This window comes from Wasmannia auropunctata, unplaced genomic scaffold (genome assembly GCF_000956235.1).
Source record: "Wasmannia auropunctata unplaced genomic scaffold, wasmannia.A_1.0 LD336083.1, whole genome shotgun sequence".
NCBI lineage: Eukaryota > Metazoa > Arthropoda > Insecta > Hymenoptera > Formicidae > Wasmannia > Wasmannia auropunctata.
This window is the reverse complement of record NW_012026807.1, coordinates 1,853,468-1,868,062: the sequence shown is the minus strand read 5'-3', so window position 1 is coordinate 1,868,062 and position 14,595 is coordinate 1,853,468. Positions and strand designations below refer to the sequence as shown.

General features: G+C 32.8%; 3 protein-coding genes across 3 annotated transcripts; 1 reads left to right on the top strand and 2 right to left on the bottom strand.

The window, feature by feature from the left end:
* Positions 1–9: 9 nt before the first annotated feature.
* LOC105448676 (protein ARV1) lies at positions 10–9,280 on the top strand. Its single transcript, XM_011687381.1, has 4 exons — positions 10–562; positions 8,305–8,408; positions 8,472–8,991; positions 9,137–9,280. Exons 2-4 carry the CDS (start codon positions 8,325–8,327, stop codon positions 9,259–9,261), a joined length of 729 nt encoding a protein of 242 aa, XP_011685683.1. The 5' UTR covers positions 10–562; positions 8,305–8,324; the 3' UTR covers positions 9,262–9,280.
* LOC105448675 (1,5-anhydro-D-fructose reductase) lies at positions 1,390–5,209 on the bottom strand. Its single transcript, XM_011687380.1, has 4 exons — positions 5,045–5,209; positions 3,386–3,553; positions 2,646–2,999; positions 1,390–2,148 (listed from the first exon to the last, which is right to left on the bottom strand). Exons 1-4 carry the CDS (start codon positions 5,108–5,110, stop codon positions 1,774–1,776), a joined length of 963 nt encoding a protein of 320 aa, XP_011685682.1. The 5' UTR covers positions 5,111–5,209; the 3' UTR covers positions 1,390–1,773.
* LOC105448677 (WD repeat-containing protein 37) lies at positions 9,121–14,325 on the bottom strand. Its single transcript, XM_011687382.1, has 6 exons — positions 13,897–14,325; positions 13,016–13,433; positions 12,784–12,906; positions 10,496–11,258; positions 10,131–10,377; positions 9,121–9,416 (listed from the first exon to the last, which is right to left on the bottom strand). Exons 2-6 carry the CDS (start codon positions 13,284–13,286, stop codon positions 9,294–9,296), a joined length of 1,527 nt encoding a protein of 508 aa, XP_011685684.1. The 5' UTR covers positions 13,287–13,433; positions 13,897–14,325; the 3' UTR covers positions 9,121–9,293.
* Positions 14,326–14,595: the final 270 nt, after the last annotated feature.

Here is a 14,595-nt window from a genome sequence, read left to right as displayed (position 1 = left end):
TAACCAGGTTGAAATGTGCAGAGAGAGAAAAAAAATCAGCGTATTAAAAAATCAAAGTTTTCTAATAAATTTCTAAAAAAAAATCAGCATATTAAAAAATCAAAGTTTTCCAATAAATAAAATGGTCTTCAGAATCTGATGTTAACGCATGCGTGCATCGCCACCGCGTGATCGACCGACCTAACCTATAATGCTGCGTTCGGAGTGCGGAGACGTCACCCGGGTGCCTCCGTGCTTCCGCCATCGTTGTATCATTTTGTCCTTCTTGTTCATCGAGTGTTGAACAAAGATAAAATGATACAAGATACACGGCGGAGAGGAAGGGAGCACTCGATATTTCCGAATACAGCCCCCAATTGTGTCAACCAATAACTGTGTGCTACATAACCTTACACGGACCGTACTCCAACCTTCCACTAGCCGGTGAAATAATAAGAGAAAGTGTGTCAAATAATCTTAACAGGTTGATGACGCTTACAGGACTAGGAAAAATAAAAAAAAAAGGGATACCTGCGCAGGCTGCACAGTCGCATCATCGGACGACACGCAACCAAAAGAATCTGTAAGTTTATGTTCTACTTTGTAACTTGACGTGCGCGCTTTGTATGATACAATTATAATATACGATATTATAATTTATAAAAGTATTTATACAGTTACGCGTTAATTAATAGTTCAAGACATATTTATAATATATATCTCATTCACGTTTCGTATTTATTTATGAGGAGGCAATCTCGTATTTAACACTAATACGTAGATGCATTTTTATCCTTGATCTGTTTTTGTAGAAAAAAAATTGATATTCAAAATTGGATATTTATATTTAACGCTGAATTCAATTCTGTCAAGCTAGGAATATGATTTTTATTTAAGATACACGTGTTGTTTACTCAGGATGATTAATCAGATTAATGTGTATGAAATGTGCATGTGAAAAGTATTTCGCTTCACATGTTTTGGCAAACTGCACGACTAATCACAGAAATGATTAATCGCAGTGTCTTGGTTTATTTTATCAACAAAAAGGAAAAAGGGAAAAAAATCATGCAAGGTTTTAACGAAACTGGCTCGAAATCATTGAGGTGAAAGTAGGTAATGTGAAAGCATTTTCAGGTGTCAATCCTAAAAATACCTGATATCTTTACATGAGAAAGGAGTGCGAGATAACTCTTTTTTTAGTTGAAAGCACTTTCTAAATAAAAAAAAGATATTTTTACATCTAATGGCTTGTATATTGCATATAAAAGTTTATACAAATGTAAAATCATTAGCCCTATATATAATTATTTTTTTTTACTTTTAGTAGAAAAAATTTTGTAATAGTGAAAGGGTTCTTATAGAAATCAATTTAATTCGGCAGGTATATGTAATTGCTTTTATTATCTATATCAAACGATTTGTTAAACAATTTTATTTGACTCAGTAAGAATTACAACAGTAGAAGCAAGGGGTGTATGTGTATATATATACACGTTTAAGATAGCAACAGTTGCAACAAGCATTAATTATTTACTAGATTACGATAAAATTCAATATGAAATAACAAACTTTAAATTGCCATATATAACATAAAAAACAAAATAAGACAATTAAAATAAACATTGATTACTTATTGGATTCTGATAGTTTTGTGAAATAACAATCGTTAAAATTTAAAGATTGTTATTTCACAAAACTATATTGTATATATCACGCATACGTAACAACAACGAGAAATAAAAAAAGAATAGACATGGAGCATATATAAGAAATAATGTTGAAAAGGAAATCTTAGAAAGGAAATTCTGGGTGCTTTAACACACCTTTGAAAAAACTGAAATCACATATGCGTGCGGATTCTCCCATGTCAAGATCATTTAACTTGTCGAAATCTTCAGCTTCGAGTTCCCAATCGAATAATTCGATGTTCTCTTTAATTCTCGATGCATTGACGCTTTTCGGTATGGCTGCAATACCCCTTTGGATAATGTGCTTGAGTAATATCTGAGCGGGTGTCTTTTCATACTTTTCCGCAATTTCTAACACAGTAAAATTTTGTAATAAGTCCGGTACAACGTCTCCCTTTCCTATTTTGTTGATAAAGCCACGTGTGCCTAAAGGAGCATACGCCGTTACGCTGATGTCGTTATCCTGACAAAACTTGACCTGCAAAGAACATCACAGAGAATATCAACATATATATTGCCACACTTATAAAGCTATATCTCTCCAGGGTGTCTGATAATTATTGTGTTATCTCTCGTGGATGGATAAATTAAGCTAGAAAAGTCCTTTAATGTTTTGCGAGTTTCTCAATAATTAGTGAGACAAAATAATTAATAAAAATCCACAAATTAGCGGGCGGATTCGGCGAAGGACACAATTCAATGTAACAATGCATCATTGACGATTGCTAGAAGCACGTGTGATTACCACAATCGGCGCCTAACGTCTTCCTCGCCGCCACTCACAATTGCGTGGATACACGCCAATTCGAAAATCTTTACGAATTAATTATTACTTAAATTATTATTTTAAATCGCAAAATAGTAGAAAGGATTTTTCTATTCAATTTAACTCGTTCTATCTACCCACAAGAAGTAGCACAGTAATTATACCCTGTATATATGCAAACATAGAGACATTTATAAAATAAAATTTACCAATTCTTTCTGTTGAAAATTTACATGCAATTCGACTTGCAAATTTGAGATGGGTATTTTGGCGTTTTTTTGTATTTTTTTAATTTGTTCAACATTGAAATTAGACAATCCTATGGCTTTTGCACGTCCTTCGTACACTTGCTCCTCCATTTTTCTCCAAATTTGCAAATGGTCCGTAGTTATATCAATTTTGAATTCTCCTTTCTCATCAACGGGATGAAATTCTTCTCCAGCATCTTGGAATGCAAATGGCGTGTGTACCAAATATAAATCGACATAATCTAATTGCAAGTTAGAAAGTGATCTTTCAATCCACTTTTCTACGCCTTCAGGTCTGTTTCCACTAGGCGGGACCTATTAAGCATAATATAAATAAATATACATATATGCCAAATTAATGATGCGTATCTATAATAATATACTAATGATATACTCTAATGACGTACTTTAATGATATACTAATGATACATATCGCTTCCATACATATAATTTTCTTCCTAAAACCTATAAATAAATTTAGAAAAAGTTGCAAGGTATAGAGTACGGCCTCGATCGAAGAAACATAAATAATAAACGAAGATAAGCGCGAATATCTCGCTAAAGTATGCATACTGCTGTGGTTTAAACGTTTGCGATGCATGGATTATGCTAATGCGCATGATGTTTATCACGTTATTATATCAATATTAGTATTCATAGTGTGCTTAAAGTAAATAGGTATATAAATTCGAGTGTTATACCTTAGTAACGATGAACAGATCGGACCGTTTGATTCTACCAGAGTCAAGCCATTTTTTCAGCACGTTACCAATAATTTTTTCATTTTCGTACACGGTAGCTGTATCTATGTGTCTATATCCCGCTTCCAGAGCTGCATTTAAAGCTGTTTCTAGCTCATCCCCGCTTGCCTGCATTATGAATTATATATATATGAATGAATATATACATTATAATGAATATATAACCAACATATATATATATATATATACATATATATTGGTTTATATAATATCTCATAATATTTATATTTCGTATAAATAATATATATATAGGGTGTCTCAGATCACCCACCCATTTAAAATATATACAAAGTGTCATTTAAAGTAACGCACTAAAATATCTCGAGAATAAAACATGGAATTGAAAAATACTTTAGACAAGAGTTGTGTGACTTTAACTTGCGTATTATAATATTTTAAAAAGCTTTTGAGATAATATATTAGCACAAAATTCAAACTATCCACAAGTGTGAAAAAACCACAGAAGTTTCCGGACCCAAAAAATATATATATATATAAAATAAAGTGTGTGTTACAGAGTGTTTCGATCATTTAGAATATCTGTTGCTTTTAATAATATGATAAAGTATACCAAAGAAGAATTTTTTGTTTCAAAAGGGCAAATATCATGATAAGCAAAACATTTTTTTTAGGTCATACTTTTTAAGACCCCTAAGTTATCGCAATTTTTTTTAATGTGATGACATGATTTTAGTGACATAGTAACGTAGTTCATAGCAAAACAAATTCGATCATGTAAGATATGTTCATTTTGAGATATCCTTAACATAACACGACTGTTTAGACAATTTTACAGCATTTATAACAATTATTGACAGTGCGAGATCAATCATTTATTTGTCGTATTCGAAAATGTATAGAAGTTAACGGTAACAATTTTGAATCTTCGAAAATAAAATAAATAAATATTATATTGAAAATGCGTTTATTTAGTTGAGTCATTTTTTTCCCATTTATATCATTTTATGTTTTATTTTATTTTAAGATGGTTTTATCGCTCAACGCCAACTCGACGCACATAAGCGTCACACAATCGCATATGTACAGTCTATGCAAAATGTTTTTATTGAATTACGCTTGTTTTTATTGAATTATTAATCATATGGAGGGACTAACTTTTGACTTACTCGATAAAACCACCTTAAGATCAACATATCTTATATGATTGAATTTGTTTTTTTCAAAAATATATTTTAAGTAAAAAAGATAAAACTGTAAATCTGTATTTTATTTTGTCTTTACGATATTTTATTTCTAAAATACGTAAAATTGAAAAGTGATATTTTTTAGTATTTTTCTTATACTTCGATCTGCATTAATACATTAGTAAAAACATGCCATTCCATTTAAAAAAATGCGATGATTTTGAAATCTTAAGAAATATGAGCTTGAGAAAATTTTTTTCTTATAATATTTGCCTCTTTGAAACAAACGATTCTCTTCTTCGGTATTTTTTCGGTATTAATTAAAAACAACAGAGATATTCTAAATGATCGAGTTGAGGAGGAAACACCCTGTATATGTCACACATTCAAATATAATTATGTTATAAATTTCGCCTGGATTATATAAATACAAGCTACTCCTTCATAAACTTACGTTCCAAGTTCCAAATCCCAAAATGGGCATTCTTTTCCCTGTTGGCAGAGATAGTTGTTGAATCATTGTTGAATGTGCCTTCTAACAGCGATGAAACCAGACTGTTTTCAAATAGTTGGCTGTACTCGGACCTGTTCCAACCCCACCACTCTTTTCCATACACTACCACTGTCTTTCTCTTCCCACTTGTTTGGCAGCCACCACTTTCACCGTATTATCGACAATCTTTTATATACAGTCTTGGTAAAACAATATTAAGGGCTACATTCCAAAACGTTGCTTTCAAGGAAAATTTTACTGAAAAGCTATAATCTATTTTTTTTTAATTTAAAAAGCTGTAGTTTACGTTACGCATACTATAGCTATATGTTTTTCAATTATCTAGAATTCTTTTATTTGTATTTTTATCAGTTAGTTATTGGCATTGTACCTCACCCAAAGAAAAATGTTCTACTTATAAGCGGAAAATTTCTTTAAGCATTTCCTCTAAACAAAAAAAATTTACATAAAGCCATATCCCTCAGCTATAACGCGTATTTAAGAGTGGCACGTGCGCTATAATCAAAAATATTATCTATAAAGAAGTGGTACCTGCACTATAGTCAAGAATGAATGTTCATAGTAATTTGATATTCCTTTACATTTTAGAATATCTTCTTGAGCCATATATAAGAGGAAAATCTTTTAACATCAAGAGAGTACCGCTAAAAGACAGAATATTTTTTTTTATGCTTAGTTTAAAGAGCAGTTTAATCTTACTCTCTATCTAGTTAAATCTTGAAACAAAAAATACTTTACAGCAAATACTATAAGTCAATTTTTTGGCTAAAATGTTAAACAATAGTTAATAAAGTGCCTAATATTTTTGGCCAAGGCTGTCAAGAGTGACTTACAAGAAAGATTTTGCAACTGAAAGATTTTTTAAAATCTGGAACTTTGCAGAAATAAAATATGAATTAACTTAATCACGTAGCAATTTTTTGTTTTAGTTAATAAAGTTCTAAATCAAAATAACTCAAAATCTGATTTTTCATACTTTTAATCAATTTTTCAGAAAGAGATATTGACAAAATTTTAAATATAAAAGTTCATATAATTTTTCATAGTCTATAACAATTTAATAAAAGATTTAAAAAATGTTTAAAATATTCCTTCTATCATGTCCTTTTAGAAAATTTTTATTATTCGATAACAATAACTATAAAGTGTCTCAGAGCCTTTTATTTAGCTATATGTATAAATTGGAAATTATAATTTTTTTTTAACTTATTTAACTAAATTTTTTTATAAAATTAATTCTTAATATCTAAAAATAAATTAAAACAATTGAAAAATACAATATTTAATGTAAATAATGTTAAAATTTATTGGATTTATATTGTACAATATAAATAATATAATGTAAAATAGCAAAATAAAAATTAATGAGATAATTTGCATAGCGCAAAAATATTTACTTTCCGAAACGTGCGTGTTATCTATGCAATTATAAAAGAGATTAAAGAAAAAATAGAACAACTTATATGAAATGATAAGAGTTTTAAAAAACTTTATTTAAACTCTTATCATATAAGTCATGAGACACTATGAATTTTTATATTTAATATTTTTTTATCCAATATCTTCTACAATTTCTGAGATATTAATAAATTTGATGAGTCAGATTTTCTTTAAAGATGTATTTTTCAGTCTTACAATTAGAATCATTTATCACCGAAACAAAAAATTGCTATTTTATTGGGTAGGTACATACCTTAGAACATATATTCTAAGGTAGGTACACTAATATTTTATTTCTGCAGGGTTTCAAATTTTTAGGAATTTTTAGATTGTCAAATGTTCCTTACTAAATATTAGTGCAAATATATTGCCTTTAGCAAGGGAAAAAGTTATATAAAACGTAATGCATACACAAGATGTAAAAAATAAAAATATATAGAGAATAGATATAGAGAATGTAAACAAAGAAAAGTTCAAAATTTTAAAGGTTGGAGATATAGCTGTTTCAAAAGGCTTGTATTAATATTTTACAATATTTAATGAACGAAAAATTGTGATAGTTTTTTACATCTATAAATAATAATCAATACGAATATAAACACTTAATATATATGCCTTTTTGAGATATAGTCATTATAGTTCATCAGTTATAGTCACTACGTCATCTGTCTCCACCTCTATGTGCATTAATTTTTCAATTGAATTCATTGATATTAGCAGAACCTAAGCTAGCACAATCTATATGAAAGTGTGTATAGTCTATCTAATAGTACTAATTTCCTGTTTCTATAATCATTCAACCGTCAACTCAAGGTTAACTCTTTTATAAATGTATACCTTTTGTCAATAGATAATTGAATGCGCGTAACATTTCTACTAAATTTAAAGAATATTATAAATGTTACAAGAGTAAAAGAATTTTAGAGCAATTTCTCTCTTTTGACAGAGATAGAAAATTATCAATTTATCTCTTGATAGAAAAGGGAGAAGATTTATCTCTGAGTCAATATTTACTGAACCTCAATACGGAGAAATCGAGTACTGAAAATTGTCAAGGAATTCTTAAGTTTCTCTTCATATATCTCTGCATAATGCAGAGTGTATATTTATTTTGTTAGTTTCATGTGTCTTACATACAGTGGCTGCCAAAAATTTCTGGCTAATAAATAATTTTATTGTATTGAAAATTATATACCATGTATGAAAAAATTTTAATATCTTTAATTTTAAATGAGCAATAAAATCCACAATGTTGATACAATTAGGAATTTACTCACATGTATTTTTCAAAAAAAATATCGTAAAGTTATATGTTGCCCGAAAACTTTCGGCAGTCACCTGTATCTTGTGCAATTTAATTTTAATCTTCTTATTGTTAGATTGTTAAATGATAAAAAATATGTCTAAGCGTAATAATATAATAATGAATAGATATTCCAACATATAAGTGACTATTCTTTTTTATTTTTATAAACTAAAAGGTTAATGTTATTTCTCTATAATTTACAAACAAAAAAATATACAGGGTGATTCATTTTAATCTATCGAGGCGAATATTTACAAAACTGAAACTGGCAGACAAAAATGTTTCAGATAAAAGTAGAAATTATGAAGAATATCACAAATAATGATTAAATCAATTTCCAGAAAAAATCGATTTTTCGCTGCCGGTCTCAGTTTTCAAGATATTCGGCTAGATGGATTAAAATAAATCACTCTATATATGTATATATTATTTAATGATTATTTAATGATTTCAGACATTTGAATCTATCTGTAAATGTATATTTGCATAAATTGTGGAGCTGAATGCAAAGAGCTTTTTAGGAGATACTGCCCTAGTGTCCTTAAAATCTTAAAATGTGTAAGTAAAACATGAATCTATGTGTTCATATTGCACACCGTCAGTTTTACATTTTTTTTTTAGGAGAAATGTGGATTGCTAGCTGATAAATATATTGAATATGATCCCGTTATTGTGTTTGTGGACCTTATTCTGATAGAAAAATCAGCTTACAGACATCTTTTATATAACAGTAACTTTAAATCATATTGGAAGATAGGTATAATATTATGGCTAGCCGAATCATTCAGGGCTTGGTCCTTCTGTGAGGTAAACGAGACAGAGGTAACTGCGTCAGAAGGGGATTTAGTTCACAACGATGCGTTACAAAATCATTGCAATTTTTACAATTTGCTGGTACACACAGCATTAGCATTTGCGGCATTCATTTGTACAGTAATTATAGTGACTGAATTAAAATGGTTTATCATTGGCAAAAAACCATACAAATACAGCGTAAAAGATTTAAGTTGCGCTCTAGTGGTCGGAGGCTGCGGTAAATTATTGGGATTTCTGGGAATTGTGTGGCGGCACATAGCCTCGGGTCCATATTACCTTCTTATTCAAGGTTACACCGTTTTATGTCTCATAACTGCATACTCAGGTAAGAATCCACTTTTTAAAAAAATGTATACTTTTACGTAAGACATTCATAATTTTATTGCAACTTCAAGATTCACATTCTATTTATAATTTATCTTTGATCAATTACTTAATAATACATACATTTTGGTTTTTTTTTATTGCAGTTGTCTGCAAGAGTGGAAGGGGAGGATCTTTGATTGGATTAACTGCTGGATTTTTAGTGTATGGTTATATATGTACTTCCATCTCTAAATTGCACCTAAATATTCCCAATATCACACTAACATGACATAAAAGTTAAAACCACACAGTTTTTGATGTTCAAGCATCTTTAACGGGAAGAACACTCCAGCCTAGTACTAATCTATCGAAACCACAAGAAAATAAATTACACACACTGCTATCTTCCAACCAAGCGACAGAACACACCATTCTACGGTGACCCTGCAAATGTAATTATGTTATTTTTTAATCAAATATATTTGTAATATGTGTACATATATCAATAATGAAAGAATAAATTTGATTTGCGTTAAATTTTTTTAAAATATTGGATAATAATAATACGATATGAAACAAACTTAAAACTTATACTTTAGTTTAAATTTTTAAATATTTAAGACCATTTACAATAATTAATGACTTTTTATAGCCCTAACAATCTCAGACTCTGCTTTTATTTATCATTACATAATATAGCTCTCAATAAAATTTTTATTACTTATTTAAGTTTTATTACTTATTATTTTCATTACTTATTTTAGTCAACTAATTAAAAAGATAAATTATAAAAATTATATAATCAAGTAACATTACAGTTACTTGTAACATCGTTCCCGTTACCATTACTTTTTTTTTCAGTAACGAATAAGTAATAACGTTACATTTTCTTATTCGTAACGTTAATTGTAATGCAGTTCTTGGATAACAAATATAATTCTTACTTTTATCATTGCTTTGTACATGTATATGCAATTGTACAATACATATGTGTGTATGATAACGCAGTCTTGACTAACAAATACAAATTACTTTGTACGCGTATAATACATATGTACGAAACATGACGCCCATAAGCGATCTTTTAAAAGAATAGGTAACGGTAACGAGTTATTTTTATAAAGTAATTTTAAAAGCTTGCATATAATATCTCCTTACCTGTCTACTAGTTCTAGGTAACCTTGCCAAACGTTGACCACTTAGATCAAATAAACGTATTTGTCTATTGTCATGTGGTATTGCCACTGTCCCGGTACTAGAAACTGATAGCCTATTAGCAGCACTATCTCCACGTATTGTCGCTAATGGACTGCGTATGTTACGCAATTCCCATACTTTTACACTTCTGTCGTCCGAGCCGGATACGATTTTATCTTCCCTCGTAAAGACTGCGCACGTTACCGTTCTGTAAGAGACATGCTATGTATTAACGATATAATCTTATATATTTAATATTGTATGAAGAATAGACAGTTAAAAATATTAATTAGAAAAAGATATTGCTAATATCAATACACACGTACTCTGTATGCCCTTGAAATACCGAAACCGAGTGTATCGGTTCTCTGAAGTCCCACAGTCGGAATGTATTGTCTTTGCTGGACGTGACGCACAATTTCTGCGTATGATGAGTCGACACGTGGGTCAATTCTTGATCGTGTCCGCACAGCGTGTGTATGATCTCTCCGGTTTCCGTGTCATACAAATTCGCGGTTCTGTCCCAAGAAGCTGTGACCAATTGTTCAGCACCGGAGAGCCAATCCGCGGCCATCACGACGTTCGTGTGACCAAGAAGTTCGCGTATCGGCGTCCTGAGAGTCGGGGGATCGTCTTGCTCGTCGTTATTGCCGATCAGATTATTAGCGGCAGATCGTTCGGAGCCGGCTACTGGAATTTCTTCTATTGACGACACCCTTTTCGGCATATCCCAATCGACGGCCGCCTGCCATACGTGAGCGGAACAGTCGCCACTCGCCGTCAAAGCCAGCTCCCTATTCGGATGAAATCGGACCGAGTTCACAGATCCGTTGTGACCGATGTATTGTAATAAGCATCGGCCGTTATCTATCGCCCATATACGCGCTGTATGATCGGCAGAGGCGGTCGCTATGATGGGCTGACCCGATCTGCCTACGGACACCTCCCACACACCATCTCGATGACCCACGTACTCCTTTTGCATGGTGCAAGTCATAGACGGAGTTTTAAAGCTTGATACTATTTTACTAGTCTGTGCTTTTAATTTGTGAGAAGTTTTAATCTTTTGCGCCGAGTTTGCACCCATTGCTAAAAAATAAAGAATTCTTATTACGACCCAAGAACTGAATAACAACATAATAATATATTTATTGATTTTTAAAAAAGTATCATCATATACTAGCTATATTTTATATTTTGTATCGTTCTTATAAAATTTCCTGGGATAGATGAATAGATCGAAAATACAACGTTATAAAATTAATTATAATAGAGATAATGAACAGGGTTACATACACAATATATATTATATACACAAGATATTTAAAAAAAAGTTTAAAAATTTTTAGAATTTTTTCTGTATAGTACAGAACTAATTAAAAAATAAACTTTATCAGAGACAAAAATAATTTCTGCTGCAGTTTACACAACACTATTAAGGTGACTCGAGGGAAGATGCCAGTTTGTTTATAGTTTTTACATAAAACACGGCGTGTTGGCTATTCTAACTGCGCAGACGTGTGTAGTAACGTACAGTTACGAAACTATCGATGATAAAGAAAACTTCGGTGCAAACTTTGGAAAAATACGAAAATGTAGGTCGAGAAATGTGTTTTTTCTAATATTTCTTACGTAATAGCCATCAGGTTCTATAATTCTATACGTACTTTAAAATTGAATAAACAGTTTTGATGGCAGTGTTTCATGGCAGTTATGTGGCTGATATATTTTTTGAAATTGTTATAGACATTTTCAGTAATTTTTGTTTAAATTAAATATTAATTTATTTATACAAACATTTTATATATAATACATAATTTTTCGTGCTTGACATCTTCATTAAAATGATTTTATGAAATTTTGATTTTATATATATCTAAACATTTTAAATTTGTAAAATGCCATTTGAACCTGCTGTTTGCGATATTATGTTTTATGATGTTAATTCTTTCAGGTTCTTTATGATTTATCACACATTTTTGTGTTTTAAGGCCGGTTGTTTTCAACTTCCGATAAACTATGAGGTAATTTATTAACGGATAAATGCCTGTATAGCCAACGCTATTGATCTAACAGTCACTTATCTATTAGATACATTATCGGAAACCAGCTTTCTTAATAACTTAAACTCGATTATGTACCTTAGATAAGCAAAACGTGCAAGTTTCTCTTGTGCTATACTATTTAATCGCTTGTGACACACGAGATGGCATCTGTATGAAATAAACATGCCACTTTTGCAAGATATAACATCAATTTTTTTTCTAACAATATTATATATTATATGGAATTATTAAAAATAAAAATATTATATTTATGGAAATATTATATGGAATATTACAAATTTAATTTTTTGTTTAATATAATTAAGGTCTCCAGAACATGAATATTAATTTTAGTTTAATTCGTTAACATGAGTCCATTATAAAAAAAAAGGTTTGAATGTTGTGTCTTTCCTCCGAGTCACCTTATATGAGTATTATATTTCTAATAATCCTCTAAATTGTAAGTAGTAGTCTGAACTATCCTTCTCTTTTAAAAGCCTCATACAACACACAAATTAAAATATATTTTTATACATAACATTAACATTAGTGTTAAAAATAAATCTTACATTTCTGTTTAGACAGATTTTTCGGTTCTGGATAATCCGTAAGATCTCCGGGAGGTAAACTGCGCTCGCCCGATCCATAGCACTCCCTTTCTTTATCGCTCAGGATGTCGATCTTCTCCTGCACTGCAATGAGAAACGTAAAACCAGCTTCAACGTGCGCACATTGTATGACGGACGAAATGAATAAACGATTAAGAAAAAAAATTTTTTTTAAATTAAAAAAAATACTTACACCCAAGATTTTCCGTGTACAACATCTCAAATTCCTTTTCGATTTGCTGAAAGAGATCATACAAACGGCATCGCAGGGCCGGCGGGACGGGGCTGTCCTCTAACTCCGAGCGGAAGGTGACATAGTGCAGTGCGGTGGGCTGCAGTGGGGTCGAGCCGCTCTGCTGGGACTGTAGCTCTGTGTCGGTACTGCTTTGCACACGAGGTATCGAGATCCTCTTTGCCTTGCTGCTGGATTTACTTCCAGCTGTGGCTGGCGGTTCGCCGGGCATGACTCGTCGACTTTAACGAAAACGACGCAAACAGCAGACGAGCATGTCCCAGTGGTTTGTCCCCGCGGCATACATCGCCGACTTCTTCACTCCGACTTCACGGCAGGAGTCCGGCCTGCATTATTGATCACGCTTACCGTACGCGACCTATTCCAGACAGAATTACGTCAGAATTAGAGGTATGGATCGGCGTGAGTCGTGTCGCGAGTGACATTCTCGGCGCTCCGTTAAATCCGGGCTGGCTGCCCCCGCGCATCCTCTTATCGTCGATTCCGCCACCGCCGCGCGAATCACCGCGGCGGGCGCATCAAACGAACGTCAAAGGTATATTGTACTACGTCGGATTCGTGACGTAAATGCAAAAAAAAGAAAACAGCGAGACGTGCGATCACAGACAGCTGTGGGGGGAAAAAAAATGTGGCGGTACGTTTGAAAATATCTCGCGCTGAGGCCGACTATCGTCCGCGGCGGCGGATACGCGCGCGACAGATGATTCAGGGGACCACCAGCGAAACAATAACGGAGCACCGGATGCGCTTCTGATGTCGAAGGTTACATTCTGACGGCGATCAATCGCCGTCAGTCAGGCGCGAATGACATCTCTCCGTACCGTTTTGCACGCGCGATCTCTGACGCTGATACGTTATCGACGCTCTCACGTCGCATCTCTCCAAGTGATACCATCGCGCGGCTGCGCCTCCGAAATCAAACCAAAAATCGCGCTGATCCTCCAAAAAAAAAAGAGAATAAGACTATGACACACAACAGCTGTCGTTCGCTTCCTCGAGATCGCGAGATTGCGAGTGCGTATAGTAATTGCAGTTCGAGTCGCGAGACACAATCAGGGACGTTCGAGCGACACGAGCTTATTTACACAAGCTCGCCGTCGATTTCGCGCGTCTCCTCGCGCTGGCTCGGCGTTACCGGATGGAAATTCGCGTCTGTATAAGCGTCACATTTATTTTCGACACTCGATGACATCTCTTCCCTCTTCCCGTCGATACCGAGCACCATGTTTATTGCGTTCTGCACATGCGGGGAATGTAGAGATTGCGGAGAGCTGCCGTAAAGTGCCGCACGACGACACGGAATGTTATGCCGAGTTCAGACTGCGTTCGACATTCCGGACAATCGGACATCCGAAAGTGTCCATTGGAAGAATCCGGCTTTGTGGAGCGATGGAAATATTCGCTAAATATTCTTTCATTAAATATCTGATTAATCTTCTTATTCTTAACACAAAACGATCTAAATGTGTAAACTTATTATATTAAATTGGTTCTACATTAGGGTGCGTTCCCACTGAGCG

Bases quoted from the DNA above. Each gene is read 5' to 3' on its own strand.
- LOC105448676 (XM_011687381.1), top strand. From the start codon at position 8,325: ATGTATATTTGCATAAATTGTGGAGCTGAATGCAAAGAGCTTTTTAGG. The intron at 8,409-8,471 runs GTAAGTAAAACA...TTTTTTTTTTAG, and splicing joins TCCTTAAAATCTTAAAATGT to GAGAAATGTGGATTGCTAGC. The intron at 8,992-9,136 runs GTAAGAATCCAC...TTTTTATTGCAG, and splicing joins TCTCATAACTGCATACTCAG to TTGTCTGCAAGAGTGGAAGG.
- LOC105448675 (XM_011687380.1), bottom strand. From the start codon at position 5,110: ATGATTCAACAACTATCTCTGCCAACAGGGAAAAGAATGCCCATTTTG. The intron at 3,000-3,385 runs GTATAACACTCG...TATGCTTAATAG, and splicing joins ATCTGTTCATCGTTACTAAG to GTCCCGCCTAGTGGAAACAG. The intron at 2,149-2,645 runs GTAAATTTTATT...TGTTCTTTGCAG, and splicing joins ATTTTCAACAGAAAGAATTG to GTCAAGTTTTGTCAGGATAA.
- LOC105448677 (XM_011687382.1), bottom strand. From the start codon at position 13,286: ATGCCCGGCGAACCGCCAGCCACAGCTGGAAGTAAATCCAGCAGCAAG. The intron at 12,907-13,015 runs GTAAGTATTTTT...TTCTCATTGCAG, and splicing joins GTACACGGAAAATCTTGGGT to TGCAGGAGAAGATCGACATC. The intron at 9,417-10,130 runs GTAAGGAGATAT...TTACATTTGCAG, and splicing joins TACCTAGAACTAGTAGACAG to GGTCACCGTAGAATGGTGTG.